An 18350-nucleotide genomic window follows, 5' to 3' on the forward strand; every position below is an offset into this window, starting at 1 on the left:
TGGAGAGTAAGACATACTTCATACATACTTCATACTCAACCTAACGAGTAAGACATACTTCATACTCTTCATATTGTATATACTTTATACTCAACCTAAAGAGTAAGACATACTTCATACATACTTCATACTCAACCTAACGAGTAAGACATACGTTGTACTCTTCATACATACTTCATACTCAACCTACAGAGTAAGACATACTTCATACATACTTCATACTTAACCTAAAGAGTAAGACATACTTCATACATACTTCATACTCAACCTACAGAGTAAGACATACTTCATACTCAACCTACAGAGTAAGACATACTTTGTACTCTTCATACATACTTCATACTCAACCTGCAGAATAAGACATTTATACGTTTCATATGACATTCAAACAGCTCCAGCTATTCATTAGCCTGGTCCCAGATCTGTTTGTGCTCCTGCCAACTCCATTGCTCTTATTGTCAAACCAAACATGGAATTGGCATTACATTCCATAAAGAGTTGGCAAGGGAGCAGAAACAGGCTAGCACCCGGGCTTGCTATTCCTTCTCCCCTTCTGTATTTCTATAAACTCCTGCCCTTTTTTAGCAGTCGTTGTATCGCCTAGCGTTAGCTTGTGATTCACCACAATATTCCATTTAAATCCCATTTGAATCCGGTCAAATCTGTCTGAAAGTCAGAGTGATGGCCACGGTGGTTAGACAATTAATTGTGTTCTTCGGGGGGGTTGCAAGATCTCATTGTGTGTTTTCATGAATGTTAAGCACTGTAATTGCACCATGAGAATGTATTCGTTACTGAATACAAGGACCCCTGTAACAACATATTTTATCTCTCCTATATTTCAGACTCAGTCAGCATATCAACAGTGAAGAACATCAATGTCAACATGAGTCTGGGGCTAACCCTCACCCACACAGCTACAGAAGATAAATTCATGGTAAACAGTTTTTATACACCACTACATCTGTATAGAAGGTCTAGCTATTCTAACCCTAATCCTCACCCGCACAGCTACACAAGATACATTCATGGTTAACAGGTTTGGAATCATTACATCTGAGTCTTTACAGCCACACAAGAACGATTCTTCATGATCAACAGCTTTAACATCACTGCAGCTGGAGAGTTCATATAAGATCGTATCAGTCAATCAATCCCAAATGTTTAGGGACTTGGGATTGATAGCCTAAAAGGAATGTTGTTTTGGATGTTTTACCTTATATCTTGTGTGTTGTCTTCTTCTCCTGGTAGACATGTGGACCTCTGTGGGCTCAGAAGTGTGGCAGTCAGTATTATTACCCAGGGATCTGTACAGAGGTTAACCCTCTCTTCAAGCCCCTGTCTTCATTCTCGCCTGCCCTTCAAAGTAAGAGTCCTTCGTCATTTGAAATATCCTTAGCATACGAGTCATGTATTGTTTTCCCCATTGATTCAAAGTATAAATTAAAGCTAGAATCCTTATTTGAAACAATAACAAAGCCCCCTCCCCGCCCCTGTTTTGCTAAAAAGCTATGGGATGGGGCTAGAGAAAGGTAACCACTCTCAAATTCCTAGAAAGAGCTATGGATGACCTCCCGGGTGGGGCAGTGGTCTAGGGCACTGCATCGCAGTGCTAGCTATGCCACCAGAGTCTCTGTGTTCGCGCCCAGGCTGGGCTGGGTTCGCGCTCAGGCTCTGTTGCACCCGGCCGCAACCGGGAGGTCCGTGGGGCGACGCACAATTGGCATAGCGTCATCCGGGTTAGGGAGGGTTTGCCCGGTAGGGATATCCTTGTCTCAGTATGTAAAATGTAATAAAATGTATGCACTCTACTGTAAGTCGCTCTGGATAAGAGCGTCTACTAAAATGTAAATGTATGTACATTTGCAACCACATTTTGAGGCTATATATTGTTTATTTGCATTTATGTTGTGTACAAAAGTACACATTGCCGTAAAACAAGCTTATATTTTGTGTTCTGATTAGGGTACAAAAGTTGAACTAAGCTCATGAGGCATTTCTAAGTCATATTCCTCAAGAACCAATGGGTACACGGCTGTATAAAAATGGATGTAGCAACTAAGGATTCTAGCTTTAAGTCCTACTATATATAATATTTAACGCCCCTTTGTGATTGGAGTTATGAATGATTACCATGGAAAATGCACGTGTTGACATTAACTCAATTCTTATCTTGTCTTTCCAGCTTGTGGGGGTCCAATGGATATTGCTATTATTGTGGATGGATCCAACAGTATATATCCCTGGCCACCAGTTGTGGCTTTCCTCAAGAAACTGTTGGAGAATTTAGATATTGGACCGGATAATACTCAGGTAAGTGTGCTCACAGTTATCAATGTATATCATCTGCCATTTGTCAAGGTTATTGACAATGCGTCTTTTAAAGGCAATGTTCCCGCATCCGCAGAGATCTCATTCATGGTTAACACTGCATATATCAGCTCAGTCGGAGATCGCCTTTAAAAGCTGCATTGTGGACAACCCGCAGTCGGATTGAATCTTGGCCCAAGTAAATGATCTATCCCTATCTGTTTTTGTTGACCCTATGTTAATGTTTTCAGGCAAGTATTATACAGTACGGGGTTGAGCCAGTCGTTGAATTCCATCTGAACGCCTACAAAACCAAAGACTCGATCATTGCGGCTGCAGCGAACATTCTCCAGAGGGAAGGCCTGGAGACAAACACCTTCCGCGCTATTGAATTTGCTAGGTGTGTCTCAGTCGACAACACTTTCTATTCTTGCAGTGTCAACATAGTCAAAATGCTGCACCCCAAATGGCACCCTATTCCCTACATAGGGCACTACTTTTGGCCAGAAATAGTACACTATGTGGGTGCCATTAGGGAGGCAAGCCTATTTCCTCCTGTTCTCTGCTAGTCAATGGGTCCTTAGGATCACTCTTTTGTTGCTGCAAATTTTCCTGTACAGCAGGAAATGCAAACTTGTAGTCTATTCAAGGTTTAAAAAGGCTTCTAAAGTTTGTAATTTCCACTTTAAAATGTCAGACTTTCCACTTTAAAATGTCAGATCAAGCCGTACAATTTTTAAAAATTATAAGCCACATAATAATTCACATTTTCTGTTGCTGCAGGATTATTTGCTGTAGAAAAGTGGCTCAAATTAAGATCCTACATCGATGCAGACAATTACATTGATGAAAGCAACAATCATTCCACAAAATTAAAGCTGATCCACCCACAAATTATTTTTTTTATATAATGTAATGTTTTTTTAAATACAAAAATATCCTACATCTGTAAGTGATCGTGACCCTCATGTAATTTAAATATATATATATCCTGACTCTGTTGACTCAACATATTTATAAAAAAGAACAAAAGGATTAGAATCTCTCTGTGCATACTGAAAACCCCCCAAATGGGGTCAGAATTGAGCGCTTGAATGGAATAGAATGGAATACAACACAATGAAATGTGTTCAGAACAAACGTTTTAGAAGCTTTTTCTTTACATTGGTATTGAATTGGGTTGGAATATGTTGAGATGTGACACTTTTTGACCGTGTGTCTCAGACAGAACGCGTTCCTGCCCGGGAACGGGGCTCGACCCGGAGCCAGCAAAGTGATGGTGGTGGTGACGGACGGAGAGTCTCACGACAAGAACCTCCGAGACGACGTCATCAGGAAGTGTGAGAGTGAGAAGATCACCCGCTTTGGTATTGCTGTGAGTAAATATCCCACTTATTTGGTTGAACCTTGGTTTATCCAGGTTAGTCTCGTTGACATAAAATCTCTTTCGTAAAAGACACCTGGATATACAGTACGTGCCGTGTTGAGTGTGAGGTATTAACATTTACTGTTTGAGACCTTTGATACCTCTATAAAATGGCATTATTATTATTATGGTATATCAATCTTCCCTTTTATTCTAATATAAATGATTTTAAAATGTGTTCTTCATTATGTTTTTCTAGGTCCTTGGGTATTACATAAGGAATGACATTGACACTAAGAACCTGATTGCTGAGATCAAGTCCATCGCCAGTAACCCGACAGATAGGTATTTCTTCAACGTATCAGCTGAGGAGGCTCTGCTCGAGATCGCTGGATCTCTGGGAGACCGCATCTTCAACATTGAGGGTAAAGTTGTGTTTTAAGTCATGTTGAATTTGTATCATGGCCCATTCTAACAATAATGAGCTACCATTTACAAAACTAGAAATAGTAACACAACCACTTTATTGCACTTAACCTAACCTGTTCATTGTGTTTTTGGGGGGGGGTTAGGTACTGGGAAAGGTGGTGACTTTCAGATGGAGATGTCCCAAGTGGGATTCAGTGCCCACCAAACCAAGAAGCAGGTATGGGATACAAACCCCAACTGTTACTTTAAATCACTTAGCCTATTTGGTACCATTTTATTTCACGGGTGTCTACGTAACACATTCATAAGCAGTACCTGAACATTTCTTAGTGTGTTTCTAACGGGTACTTTTCTCGCTCTCATTACAGAACATGATGATGCTGGGTGCAGTGGGTGCCTACGGCTGGAGTGGTACTGTGGTTCACTACACTACCCAGAAATCGGACATCTTCCCCAAGACAACCTTTGAGAAAATCCTAGAGGACAGAAACCACAGCTCACTATTAGGTAAGTGAGCTTGCAGTCATCTACGAGTCAATATTGTCTCCTTTATCTTCATTTTATGTTGTGCTATTGTATTATTAGGTCATTAACACCAAGCCATTCTAAGGCCTCTTGCTTTTCCAACAATTTCTAACTTCCTTTGAATGTGTATTGAAGCTCAAACAATAGATATCTTGATTTACAGTGTGACTGGCAGTAAGACTACTAGCATTAAATATTGTTACACGTTTGTCCATAATATCGTGTTCGGCTGTTCTGCTCAGGCTACTCTGTGACAACGCTGAATGATGGGAGCATAGAGTACTATGTGGCTGGCGCTCCTCGGTCCAACCACACTGGACAGGTCATAGTGTACATCATCAACGGCAAGGGACAACCCACCGTCATCGACTCCCAGAGAGGAGAGCAGGTAAGGCTCTCTGATTAAAATGGAAGAGAAGAGCGGTTGACAATGGGGACAGTTCTGTAAGTCGCTTTGGATGAAAGTGTTTGCTAAATGAACCATATTGAAAAGAAGAGCATGTCAATTGGTGTGTTGTTAGATGTTATGGCTTTCTACTATCTCTATCTATCATACAGTATATCTATCTATCTATCTATCGCTCTCTCTCTCTCCAAAGATCTATCATATCTGACTTATCCGATTTGTTCCCATCTGCTTTGTGAACGTCGTTATCCTTTGTTTCTGCTCATTGATTCAAGATATATGTTCTTCTTATTAGTTTTGCTGTAAACGCTTTCGATTCTGTAGATAGGCTCCTACTACGGCAGCGTACTCTGTCCCCTGGATGTGGATAAAGATGGTGTGTCTGATCTACTACTGGTTGGAGCTCCCATGTTCATGAACGAACAGCAGAAGGAGATTGGGAAAGTCCATCTCCTCTCCTTCACTAAGGTAAGCCACACATCTTATTTTTTTTCACCTTTATTTAACCAGCTAGGCCAGTTAAGAACAAGTTCTGATTTACAACTGCGACCTGGCCAAGGTAAAGCAAAGCAGTGCGACACAAACAACAACACAGCGTTACACGTGGAATAAACAAACGTACAGTCAATAACACAAAATAAAAAGTCTATATACAGTGTGTGCAAATGGAGTGAGGAGGTAAGGCAAGAAATAGGCCATAGTAGCGAAGTAACTACAATTTAGCAAATTAACACTGGAGTGATAGATGAGATGATGATGTGCAAATAGAAATACTGGTGTGCAAAAAAAGTAATAAAGTAAATAAAAACAATATGGGGATGAGGTAGGTAGATTGGATGGGCTATTTACAGATGGGCTGTGTGCAGCTGCAGCGATCGGTTAGCTGCTCAGATAGCTGATGTTTAAAGTTAGTGAGGGAGATATAAGTCTCCAACTTCAGCAATTTTTGCAATTCGTTCCCGTCATTGGCTGACTTGGTGTACTGTACACCAAGTCAGCCAGACAGATCTTCCCAAAACTGTTTATATTTTTTGAGTGCAGACCCACTACTGTACATTTCATCTAATGTTTTAATTTTGGTGTACACACGGCATTCTCTGAGCACAGTGCTTTCAAGACCTTTTGGAAGTCACGTCTTCCTAAAGTACACTAATATTCATTGTTTGTTTTCCATTGGTGCTTCTAGGGCATCCTAAGTGTCCAGGGGTTCCTGCAGGGTCCATCCCCAGTGGAGAACGCTCGTTTTGGGATGTCTATCTCGGCGGTGCCTGACCTAAACATGGATGGCTACAGTGATGTGGTGGTGGGAGCCCCACTGGAAGACAACAATAAAGGTGTAATCTATGTCTTCAACGGGGACAAGAAGAGACTCAGGACACAGTATTCCCAGGTAGCTGCAGGTTGCAGATTGTGCTCAGTGCTATCACTCAACGCAACCTTATCCTAACTCTTGGTCACTCGCTAGCACAGGGGTGGGAAAACTATGGGCCGCGAGCCCATTCAATCCGGCCAACGGGAGGTTTTAGTAAAAAAATACAAAAATAACTTTTATGAGGGGGGGGGGGGGTATTTTGGGTTGGAAAGAAACTCCAGGCCACACTTGAACATCTAAAACTAAATAGAAATTATGTAAAAATTATAATAGATCTATATATTTTTAATAACTGACATTTTTCTGGCCTGCAAAAAAAAAGTGCGGCCGTTGAGTTTCTAAATCTGGACGTGGCCTTCGAGCCAAGAAGTTTCCCCACTCCTGCGCTACCGCCATGTCACAACTGAACCTGTTGTTGTGTCTACATATAATCATCTGACGCTTTGGGATTCAGTAGAAGTGTTTGTCAATCTGATGGAATGCAGCCAACGTGAGATCAAGTGTGAGATCGTGTTTTATCCTGTTCATTTCAGAAGATCCTGGGCTCCAAGCTGGACACTGCGTTGCGGTACTTCGGGAGGTCCATGGACGCCAGCGCCGACTTAAACGATGACACCATACCAGATGTCTCAGTGGGGGCTTATGGAATGGTGGTCCAGCTCTGGTGAGACTCGCTCAGTCGTTTCTTTCTCTTTTAAAAAAAATACTTTCTTTTTCTTAACCCTGCTCTTTCGGAGGTCAACTAAATAATTTGGTTGCCCTCAATTCACACGCGTCTCACAAGTTATCTACTCGAGCTACCGTGTTGACTTTAGACTTGAAATCAGCACGTTGGCAGCTGTTCTTTGCAGTTGAACAACTTATTTTGGTTTACAATAACTCCAAACCGAAGGAATGAAATTACAGTAGGCTCTGAGAGAAACATCGTGTACTTACTGTATCTACTCACGTTTTAGTTGACTGAGTGAGATGTGCTGTCTCATGGAAAGCCTTCTCTTACATAACTGTGGGAAAGCATTTAGTCTTGTCACCTCCTCCCACTCCATCTAGAGAGCAAAATAGCTGGGAGGATTTGGTTTAAAGAGGTTGGATTATGCTGACCATTCCCATCTGGATCTGACACTGCTGCTAACCACTTCTACGTAGTTGCTGATGTCACTTATACAATCAACACATCAATCAATCAATCAGTCAACCAATGAGTCAGTCAGCTAATCAATACATGAAACATTCTGAAGTTGACTCGTGACTCATGAAGTTGCCTTGTGATCGAAGCATCTCTCAGTAGATGTAGTCATTCAAACGTAAAAGAGCCAGTTAGCTTGATATATGATTATGACCTCTCCCAGGTCTCGGGGTCTGGCCGTGGTGACAGCGAGGGCAACCTTCAACCCTGACACGGTCAGCATCCTGACTAAGACGTGCAGGGTGAGTGGGAGGCTGGTGTCCTGCTTCAACACCTCAGTCTGTTTCAGCGCCACCTTCAGGCCCAAGATACCTGTAGGACCTGTGGGTAAGCCCTGCTTTCCTCTCTCTCTCTCTCTCTCTCTCTCTCTCTCTCTCTCTCTCTCTCTCTCTCTCTCTCTCTCTCTCTCTCTCTCTCTCTCTCTCTCTCTCTCTCTCTCTCTCCCTCTCTCTCTCGCTCTCTCTCTCTCTCTCTCTCTCTCTCTCTCTCTCTCTCTCTCTCTCTCTCTCTCTCTCTCTCTCTCTCTCTCTCAATTCAATTAAATTAAATTTGCTTTATTGGCATGACGTAACAATGTACATATTGCCAAAGCTTATTTACAATATAAAAATGAGAATCAAAATGGTCAACGGGACAACAGTAACAACAATAACTAAGTGTCAAAATAACCAACACATTCAACAATAACAATAAGCATACAGTAGAGGACATGTGGAGGTTGATTGGTCTGTCAGACACTGTCCCTCAACTTATGGCAGGCAGCAATGTAGTGCGCTGCCAACCCACAGCTCTCTGCGTCCTCCCCCAACAGGACGGGTAGCCTATCCTCATCAGAGAGGTCTTTGAAACCTTGAATAAGAGTTTCAAATTTGGGGAAATGACACTCTAATTGTTTTATATTTTTTACATTTTGTCAGGAAATGCAGCTCCGTCTCAGGTTCTGCTATTGTGCAGTGGTTGCACAGCCTTTCCTCTACAGGGAGCCAGGTTTTCCTGTGTCTACCCTTCTCAATGGCAAGGCTGTGCTCACTGAGCCTGTACTTTGTCAAGGTTTTTCTAAGGTTTTGATCAGTAACCATAGTCAAATAGTTAGCCACGGTGTACTGTCGATTTAGGGCCAGATAGCACTGCATTTTGCTGTGTGCTTGTGCTTGTGTTTCCCAATAAGCAAAGTAGTTTTGTTTTGACTGTGTTGTAATTTGGTTTATTCTGATTGATTGGATGTTCTGGTCCTGAGGCTTCAGTGTGTTAGTAGAACAGGTTTGTGAACTCAGCCCCAGGATCAGCTGGATGAGGGGACTCTTTTCTTTGCTCAGCTCTTGGTATTGCAGGGCTTGGTAGTGATATGAGAGGGGGTCACTGTATTTTAGATGTTTCCAAAATTTAATTGCTCTTTTTTGAGTTTTTATTATTAGTGGATATTTGCCTAATTCTGCCCTGCATGCATTGTATGTAGTTTTCCTCTGGACATGTAGGAGAATCTTACAGAACTCTGCATGCAGGGTTTCAATGGGATGTTTGTCCCATTTGATGAAATCTTGTTTTGCAAGTGGACCCCACACCTCGCTGCCATAAAGTGCAATTGGTTCAATGACATATTCAATTAGTTTTAGCCAAATTTTAATAGGTATTTCAATTTGAATTTGCTTTTTAATTGCGTAGAATGCCCTGCGTGCTTTCTCTCTCAGTTCATTCACTGCCTCATTAAGGTGTCCAGTTGAGCTTATTTTTAAACCTAAGTAATTGTAGTGTGTGCAGTACTCTATATATTTTGTACCAATTGAGAACTTTGGTCTAATTCCCTGAGATCTGGATCTTCTCTGGAAAATCTCTCTCTCTCTCTCTCTCTCTCTCTCTCTCTCTCTCCCACTTGACAGTGTCACTGTCAAATCAGTGGACGCGCTCAGTATATCAAGGGCTTTTCACATCCTAGCAATGGTTAGTATCTCCCTCTAATAGTGTCTTGTTGCCTGTGTTACTTCTCACCTCAGCTGTCAGGTTCAACCTGACCCTGGATGCTGAGCTCCAGTCGTCTCGTGCCACCTCCAGAGGTCAGTTCAGGAACTCTGAGAGAGTCATGCAGAAAGACATCAGGGTTTCCACCGGGGAGGTCTGTGAGACACTAGAGGTCTTTGTTCAGGTAAAGATAGATAATATGAAAAGGTTTGATGATGATTTGCTGAATGAAGTGTGTCTCTTTTTTCTCCTTTATCAGGTCTTATTGAATGACTGTGTTAATTTATAATGGAGGAAACTTCCTTTTAACAAACTCTTAAAAATCAATCAATTTATCTTATTTCAGGAACATTTCCAAGACTAATGTTTACTTGTATGTACAGTACCAGTCAAAAGTTTGGACACACCTACTCAGTTTTTCTTTAGTTTTAAGATTTTCTATATTGTATAATAATAGGGAATACATCAACATTATTAAATAACATATGGACTCATGTAGTAATCAAAAAAGTGTTCAACAAATCAAAATATATTCTAGATTTTAGATTCTTCGAAGTAGCCACCCGTTGCCTTGATGACAGCTTTGCACACTCTTGGCATTCTCTTAACCAGCTTCACCTGGAATGCTTTTCCAACAGTCTTGAAGGAGTTCCCACATATGCTGAGCACTTGTTGGCTGCTTTTCCTTCACTCTGCGCTCCAACTCATCCCAAACCATCTCAATTGGGTTGAGGTCGGGTGATTGTGGAGGCCAGGTCATCTGATGCAGCACTCCATCACTCTACTGCTTGGTCAAATAGCCCTTACACAGCCTGGAGGTGTGTTGGGTCATTGTCCTGTTGAAAAACAAATGATAGTCCCACTAAGCACCAACCAGATGGAATGGTGTATCGCTGCCGAATGCTGTGGTAGCCATGCTGGTTAAATGTGCCTTGAATTCTAAATAAATCACAGACAGTTTCACCAGCAAAGCACCCCCACACCATCACACCTCCTTCTCCATGCTTCACGGTGGGGAACCACACATGCGGAGATCATCATTCACCTCCTCTGCGTCTCACAAAGACACAACGGTTGGAACCAAAAATCTCAATTTTGGACTCATCACACCAAAGGACAGATTTCCACCGCTCTAATGCTCATGTTTCTTGGCCCAAGCAAGTCTCTTCTTATTATTAGTGTCCTTTAGTAGTGGATTCTTTGCAGCAATTCCACCACGAAGCCTTGATTCTCATAGTCTCTTCTGAACAGTTGATGTTGAGATGTGTCTGTTACTTGAACTCTGTGAAGCATTTATTTGGGCTGCAATTTCTGAGACTGGTAACTCTAATGAACTTATCTTCTGCAGCAGTAACTCTGGGTCTTCCTTTCCTGTGGCGGTCCTCATGAGAGCCAGTTTCATCATATCGCTTGATGGTTTTTGCGACTGCACAAAAGTTCCGGATTGACTGATCTTCATGATGTCTGCACTATTATCCTACAATGTATAAAATAGTAAAAATAAAGAGAAATCCTGGAATGAGTAGGTGTGTCCAAACATGTGGCTGGCACTGTATGTATGATGATGGGAAAAAAACAATGTCCACTACTTTGCTGTATTATCTTGTGGTTTTCTTTTGGATACTTATGCAATTCCAATAAGTTAATTGAGTTCTGATCCTTCTGATGAGAATGAGCTTTGTAGTCAAATTAATGAAACTAATACAAAAAATCCTATCTTTTGCTTACTGTCTGACAGGAGGCCCCTGACTTTGTGAGCTCAATCGGTCTGCGTGTGGACATCACTCTGCAGGACCCAGACTCCAGTCCTGTTCTGGATGTTCTCAGTCCCACCGCCTGGGAGTTCTTTGTGAGTGACCACTCAATTACAATATCAATAATATGGGATGTACATTTAAATATATGTTGATGTTGTAATTGCTTGCAGAAAATCTTGTAGTTTTAGATTATTATTTGATATCATATGTCATGATTAGGCCTCGTCATTATCAACGTTGAACCAGGATATAGACATGAGGTTAGGGTTAGGGTTGAGGTTGAGGCTAGGATATAGACATGAGGTTAGGGTTGTGGTTGAGGCTAGGATATAGACATGAGGTTAGGGTTGTGGTTGTGGTTGAGGCTAGGATATAGACATGAAGCTAGGGTTGTGGTTGTGGTTGAGGCTAGGATATAGACATGAATCTAGGGTTGTGGTTGTGGTTGAGGCTAGGATATAGACATTAAGCTAGGGTTGTGGTTGTGGTTGAGGCTAGGATATAGACATTAAGTTAGGGTTGTGGTTGAGGCTAGGATATAGACATGAAGCTAGGGTTGTGGTTGTGGTTGAGGCTAGGATATAGACATGAGGTTAGGGTTGTGGTTGTGGTTGAGGCTAGGATATAGACATGAAGCTAGGGTTGTGGTTGTGGTTGAGGCTAGGATATAGACATGAAGCTAGGGTTGTGGTTGTGGTTGAGGCTAGGATATAGACATGAAGCTAGGGTTGTGGTTGTGGTTGAGGCTAGGATATAGACATTAAGCTAGGGTTGTGGTTGTGGTTGAGGCTAGGATATAGACATTAAGTTAGGGTTGTGGTTGAGGCTAGGATATAGACATGAATCTAGGGTTGTGGTTGTGGTTGAGGCTAGGATATAGACATGAAGCTAGGGTTGTGGTTGTGGTTGAGGCTAGGATTTAGACATGAATCTAGGGTTAGGGTTGTGGTTGAGGCTAGGATATAGACATGAAGCTAGGGTTAGGGTTGTGGTTGAGGCTAGGATATAGACATTAAGTTAGGGTTGTGGTTGAGGCTAGGATATAGACATGAATCTAGGGTTAGGGTTGTGGTTGAGGCTAGGATATAGACATGAATCTAGGGTTAGGGTTGTGGTTGAGACTAGGATATAGACATGAATCTAGGGTTAGGGTTGTGGTTGTGGTTGAGGCTAGGATATAGACATGAATCTAGGGTTGAGGCTAGGATATAGACATGAGGTTAGGGTTGAGGCTAGGATATAGACATGAGGTTAGGGTTGTGGTTGAGGCTAGAATATAGACATGAGGTTAGGGTTGAGGCTAGGATATAGGCATGAGGTTAGGGTTGAGGCTAGGATATAGACATGAGGTTAGGGTTGTGGTTGAGGCTAGAATATAGACATGAGGTTAGGGTTGAGGCTAGGATATAGACATGAGGTTAGGGTTGAGGCTAGGATATAGACATGAGGTTAGGGTTGTGGTTGAGGCTAGAATATAGACATGAGGTTAGGGTTGAGGCTAGGATATAGGCATGAAGCTCGGGTTAGGGTAAATTCTTGTGTTCTTTTATTATATATTGTATTACCTCGTCTTTGTTTATCAACTATTGTGCTCTTGTTATTTTATTACTATTTGTATTACTTTTATTAATCTACTTTGTATATTGGTAGTTTTGCTACTTTACATTTGTTCTGCACTGTTTAGGAAAAGCTGCAAGTAAACATTTAATTGTACTGTTACACTCGCTGTATTCTGTGTGTCTGACAAATAATCGTTGATTTTATTTGGCATGTAAGTAGGGTTAGGGTTGTGGAGAAGGCTATGGTTAGGGTTGCACCAGTATGTGGACATGAATCTAGGGTTAGAGTTACGGTTGTGGTTGTGGTTAGGGCTAGGGTTAGGGTTGTACTGGACGTGGACATGAAGCTGGGATTAGGTTTTGGGTTGTGGTTGAGTGTTAGGGTTGACGTGGGATGTGGACATGAAGCCAGAGTTAGTGTTACAGCTGTGGTTGAGGCTAGGGTTGGGGTTGAACTGGAATGTTGAACAGGGATAAGGCTCCTCCACCTCTGAATTCCCAATACAACAGAATGTTGGGACTAAACACCTCCGTCTGCAATTGGATCCTGGACTTCCTGACAGGCCGCCCCCAGGTGGTAAGGGTAGGTAGCAACACATCCACCACGGCAACACAGGGGCCCCTCAGGGGTGCGTGCTCAGTCCCTTCCTGTACTCCTTGTTCACTCATCATTAAGTTTGCCAATGACACAACAGTGGTAGGCCTGATCACCAACAACGACGAGACAGCCCATAGGGAGGAAGTCAGAGACCTGGCCGTGTTGTGCCAGGACAACAACCTCTACCTCAATGTGATCAAGACAAAGGAGATAATTGTGGACTACAGGAAAAGGAGGACCGAGCACGCCCCCATTCTCATCAGCGGGGCTGTAGTGTAGCAGGTTGAGAGCTTCAAGTTTCTTGGCGTCCACATCACAGGAGACTGAAAGGATTTGGCATGGGTCCTCAGATCCTCAAAATGTTCTACAGCTGCACTATCGAGAGTATCCTGACGGGTTGCATCACTGCCTGGTATGGCAACTGCTCGGCCTCCGACCGCAAGGCACTACAGAGGGTAGTGCATGCGGCCCAGTACATCACCGGGGCCAAGCTTCCTGCCATCCAGGACCTCTACACCAGGCGGTGTCAAAAGAAAGCCCTAAAAATTGTCAAAGACTCCAGCCACCCTAGTCATAGACTGTTCTCTCTGCTACCGCACCTCAAGCGGTACCAAGTCTAGGTCCAAGAGGCTTCTAAACAGCTTCTACCCCCAAACCATAAGACTCCTGAACATCTATTCAAATGGCTACCCAGACTATTTGCATTACCCCCCCCCCCCCCCCCCCCCCCCCCCACCCCCTCTTCTACACTGCTGCTATTCTCTGTTATTATCTATGCGTAGTCACTTCAATAACTGTACCTACATGTGCATATTACCTCAATTACCCTGGACTAACCGGTGCCCCCGCACATTGACTCTGTACTGGTACCCCCTGTATATAGCCTCGCTATTGTTATTTTACTGCTGCTCTGTAATTATTTGTTTCTTTTAGTTCTTACTTTTTTGGGGGTGTTTTCTTAAAACTGCATTGTTGGTTAATGGCTTGTAAGAAAGCATTTCACTGTAAGGTCTACACCTGTTGTATTCGGCGCATGTAACAAATAAAATGTGATTTGATTTGATGTCATGTGAACTCTTACAACAGATCCCATTCTCCAAAGACTGTGGCTCTGACGAGGTGTGTTTGAGTGACCTGCTCTTGAAGTTGAAGAAAGGAGAGATGATTCCCAGGTGAAATCAGACACTCTCTCAACCTAGCCTAGTAAAACCAGACTGAACACCGGGCTCAATGTTGAGCACAACGTTCAGTCTGGTTAAACCAGGCTACTCTCAACCTACACTCTTCCTCCAAGAGCTCAGGAATAACAGACATGTCTCGTATTATTAGACAAGTATTCCCATATGTTTTTCTATGGGAGCAGACAAATAAGTCCTGTTCTGTTCTGTTGGTCTGGTTTAGTGGGAATACACTTCCTCTATTAAGCCTTGCTGGTTAAAGAAAATACATAAAAACGTGTTACATAAGTTGAATGACACAGACCGGGATTCAAACAAACACCAATGTGCCGACATGGCACTGTACTTGACTTTCAGAAGCAATTTCCTTGACTTTCACAGAGATAGCATTTGCGGTAAACACTACAGATGCGGCTCAAACATAAATAACCTTTAACAGTCAAATGCAGTGTGATTTGTTTGAATCGAAGCCGTTATATGACAGACAGACAGACAGACAGACAGACAGACAGACAGACAGACAGACAGACAGACAGACAGGCAGGCAGGCAGGCAGGCAGGCAGACAGACAGACAGACAGACAGACAGACAGACAGACAGACAGACAGACAGACAGACAGACAGGCAGACAGACAGGCAGACAGACAGAAAGGGTCGTTATGACACACAGTGGATAGACAGACAGAAAAGGTCATTATGACACACAGTGGATAGACAGACAGAAAAGGTCGTTATGACAGACAGACAGACAGACAGACAGACAGACAGACAGACAGACAGACAGGCAGGCAGGCAGGCAGGCAGACAGACAGACAGAAAAGGTCGTTATGACACACAGTGGATAGACAGACAGACAGACAGACAGACAGACAGACAGACAGACAGACAGACAGAAAATGTCGTTATGACACACAGTGGATAGACAGACAGAAAAGGTCATTATGACACACAGTGGATAGACAGACAGACAAGGCCGTTATGACACACAGTAGACATACAGACACGAACGCACAGACAGCACCTCTTAAAGTGGGTGGCAAGGTCGTAAACCTTGGCCAGTCAGAGGGACATATGTTATTTTCACTGTTCCAGTTCATGGTGACACCATATATGACCTCACGAGATCTGTTCCTGGATTCCCCATCAAATTGTGTTGTCTTCATTCTACAGCATTTAATTTCCCCCATGTAGAACTATACATTCATTCTTACCTCCCACTGTATTGTTCTGAGTAAAACGAGTGTTGTGTTTTGCAGCTCGTCTAAGATGTTGGTCAGCTTTAAGGACAAGAGGCTCTCCTTCACTGTGTCTGTGACCAACAAGAAGGAGAATGCGTACAACACCCGAGTCACGGCCACATACTCCAAAAACCTCTTCTACGCCTCCATCAATCCTCCAGTAGGCATCAGCATCTTTGCTTTTTACACATACACATGCAACTAGAGGAGGACTATTTTGATCTTTATCCGTAAGCATTTACCTGACATTATGTCTCATTTCAGAGTGATGGAACAGAGGTGAAGTGCACCTCCACCAAAGAGTCTCTAACCCTCTCATGTCAGGTGGGATACCCAGCTTTAAGGCAGAACCAAGAGGTAAGACCTGACAACAAACAACTAGACAGCCGTCGTGTGTGTAGGTCTATGTCTCCGTCAGCCGGGGTTGCCGTTCCTAAACAATACACTGTTCCCTGTTCCCTGCAGGTGACATTTGGAATCAACTTTGACTTCAACCTGAATCAACTGCAGACCGAAGCCGATGTGAGCTTTGAAGCTCTAAGGTAGCGCTTGTTTGCTTGTTTGTGTACCGACCATAGTTGATCATATAGTGTTCTCTGTTAGGACTATGGGTCTTCTTCTGTTGCACGGGCTTACTTCTCCTCTCTACAGTGACAGCACAGAGGCGAACCCGTCAGACAACCAAGCCTCTATCTCCATCCCTGTCCACTATGACTCAGAGATCTCCCTCTCCAGGGAAGCAAATCTCAATTTCTATGTGGTTGACATGGACAATGAGGCGAACACCGCAGTTAATACCTTCAATGACATCGGTCCTGAGTTCAAATTCTCTCTGAAGGTGAGAAATCATGCGCACACAGCTACACGGTCATTTGAGTACTTTACAGTGTACACTGGTATGCCAGTCTGTGGTAAAATACTTCCTTTCCCCTTGTGGTAGAAATGGTAAGAGAAGTATGATGCGTCAATTATAAGTGTTTTCTTTTCTGTTTAGGTCTCTACAGGGAACTTCCCAGTCAGTCTGGCCTACCTCACAGTCTCACTGCCCAGTGCCACAGCAAGAGGGAACCCATTGCTGTATGTGACCGGAGTCAAAACGGAACCTGTGGGTATAAATAACCAGTCAACCTGTCTTGTCTCCAAATAACTAGCTCTGGCAGAGTTTGTGCCCTCGCATTCTGTGTCAATAGTCTTTGCTGCCAGATCCCGTGCCAGTGTTGTTTTGGAATACAGCTGGGCTGTGTTCAGGAGAGAGAAAACAGAGCGAAACAGGTTAAGCGCAACGCCGGGGGCTCTATTCAATCCGTAGTGCTGAAGATCCGCTTTAGAGCGCGATTGACAATTAAAGGCAATGTTCCCGCGGTCGGACACTGCATTCCCGTTATGTTCCCGTGGTCGGACACTGCATTCCCGTTCCCGCGGTCGGCCACTGCATTCCCGTTCCCGCGGTCGGGCACTGCATTCCCAGTGAACGGTGGATATTTCAACTCAATCGGAAACAATTTACAATTTACAATTGTGTCACGAACCGGCTCATTTAACATTACATTACATTTAAGTCATTTAGCAGACGCTCTTATCCAGAGCGACTTACAAATTGGTGCATTCACCTTATGACATCCAGTGGAACAGCCACTTTACAATAGTGCATCTAAATCTTTTAAGGGGGGGGGGGGGGGGCAGAAGGATTGCTTTATCCTAGGTATTCCTTGAAGAGGTGGGGTTTCAGGTGTCTCCGGAAGGTGGTGATTGACTCCGCTGTCCTGGCGTCGTGAGGGAGTTTGTTCCACCATTGGGGTGCCAGAGCAGCGAACAGTTTTGACTGGGCTGAGCGGGAACTGTACTTCCTCAGTGGTAGGGAGGCGAGCAGGCCAGAGGTGGATGAACGCAGTGCCCTTGTTTGGGTGTAGGGCCTGATCAGAGCCTGAAGGTACTGAGGTGCCGTTCCCCTCACAGCTCCGTAGGCAAGCACCATGGTCTTGTAGCCCAGCTCGTAGCCCGTAACAAAAAGGGAGACAACTTGGAGATCAAGGAATAACAAAAATATATTTAATCACTAAAGGAAACTATAAACAAGTAACAATGAGGGCCTCCCGGGTGACGCAGTGGTCTAGGGCACTGCATCGCAGTGCTAACTGCACCACCAGAGTCTCTGGGTTCACGCCCAGGCTCTGTCGCAGCCGTCCGGGACCGGGAGGTCCGTGGGGCGACACACAATTGGGCTAGCGTTGTCCGGGTTAGGGAGGGTTTGGCCGGTAGGGATTTCCTTGTCTCATCGCGCTCCAGCGACTCCTGTGGCTGGCTGGGCGCAGTGCGCGCTAACCAAGGGGGCCAGGTGCACGGTGTTTCCTCCGACACATTGGTGCGGCTGGCTTCCTGGTTGGAGGCGCGCTGTGTTAAAGAAGCAGTGCGGCTTGGTTGGGTTGTGCTTCGGAGGACGCATGGCTTTCGACCTTCGTCTCTCCCGAGC

At 43.7% G+C, this 18350-nt stretch overlaps 1 protein-coding gene across 1 annotated transcript in view; it reads left to right on the forward strand.

Moving 5' to 3' along the window:
- Window positions 1-18350, forward strand: part of LOC129818822 (integrin alpha-2-like) — a 34199-nt gene that overhangs the window by 13369 nt on the left and 2480 nt on the right. The window contains exons 4-24 of the mRNA XM_055875081.1: window positions 846-937; window positions 1252-1366; window positions 2186-2313; window positions 2562-2710; window positions 3535-3685; window positions 3936-4101; window positions 4249-4322; window positions 4474-4612; window positions 4873-5018; window positions 5361-5504; window positions 6223-6426; window positions 6942-7072; window positions 7758-7921; window positions 9586-9734; window positions 11289-11399; window positions 14551-14636; window positions 15899-16040; window positions 16145-16237; window positions 16346-16422; window positions 16532-16718; window positions 16875-16985. Of these exons, the coding sequence (XP_055731056.1) occupies window positions 846-937; window positions 1252-1366; window positions 2186-2313; window positions 2562-2710; window positions 3535-3685; window positions 3936-4101; window positions 4249-4322; window positions 4474-4612; window positions 4873-5018; window positions 5361-5504; window positions 6223-6426; window positions 6942-7072; window positions 7758-7921; window positions 9586-9734; window positions 11289-11399; window positions 14551-14636; window positions 15899-16040; window positions 16145-16237; window positions 16346-16422; window positions 16532-16718; window positions 16875-16985 (2759 nt within the window). The remainder of the gene's footprint in view (window positions 1-845; window positions 938-1251; window positions 1367-2185; window positions 2314-2561; window positions 2711-3534; window positions 3686-3935; window positions 4102-4248; window positions 4323-4473; window positions 4613-4872; window positions 5019-5360; window positions 5505-6222; window positions 6427-6941; window positions 7073-7757; window positions 7922-9585; window positions 9735-11288; window positions 11400-14550; window positions 14637-15898; window positions 16041-16144; window positions 16238-16345; window positions 16423-16531; window positions 16719-16874; window positions 16986-18350) is intronic.

The sequence above is a fragment of the Salvelinus fontinalis genome, chromosome 21 (genome assembly GCF_029448725.1).
Source record: "Salvelinus fontinalis isolate EN_2023a chromosome 21, ASM2944872v1, whole genome shotgun sequence".
Lineage (NCBI taxonomy): Eukaryota > Metazoa > Chordata > Actinopteri > Salmoniformes > Salmonidae > Salvelinus > Salvelinus fontinalis.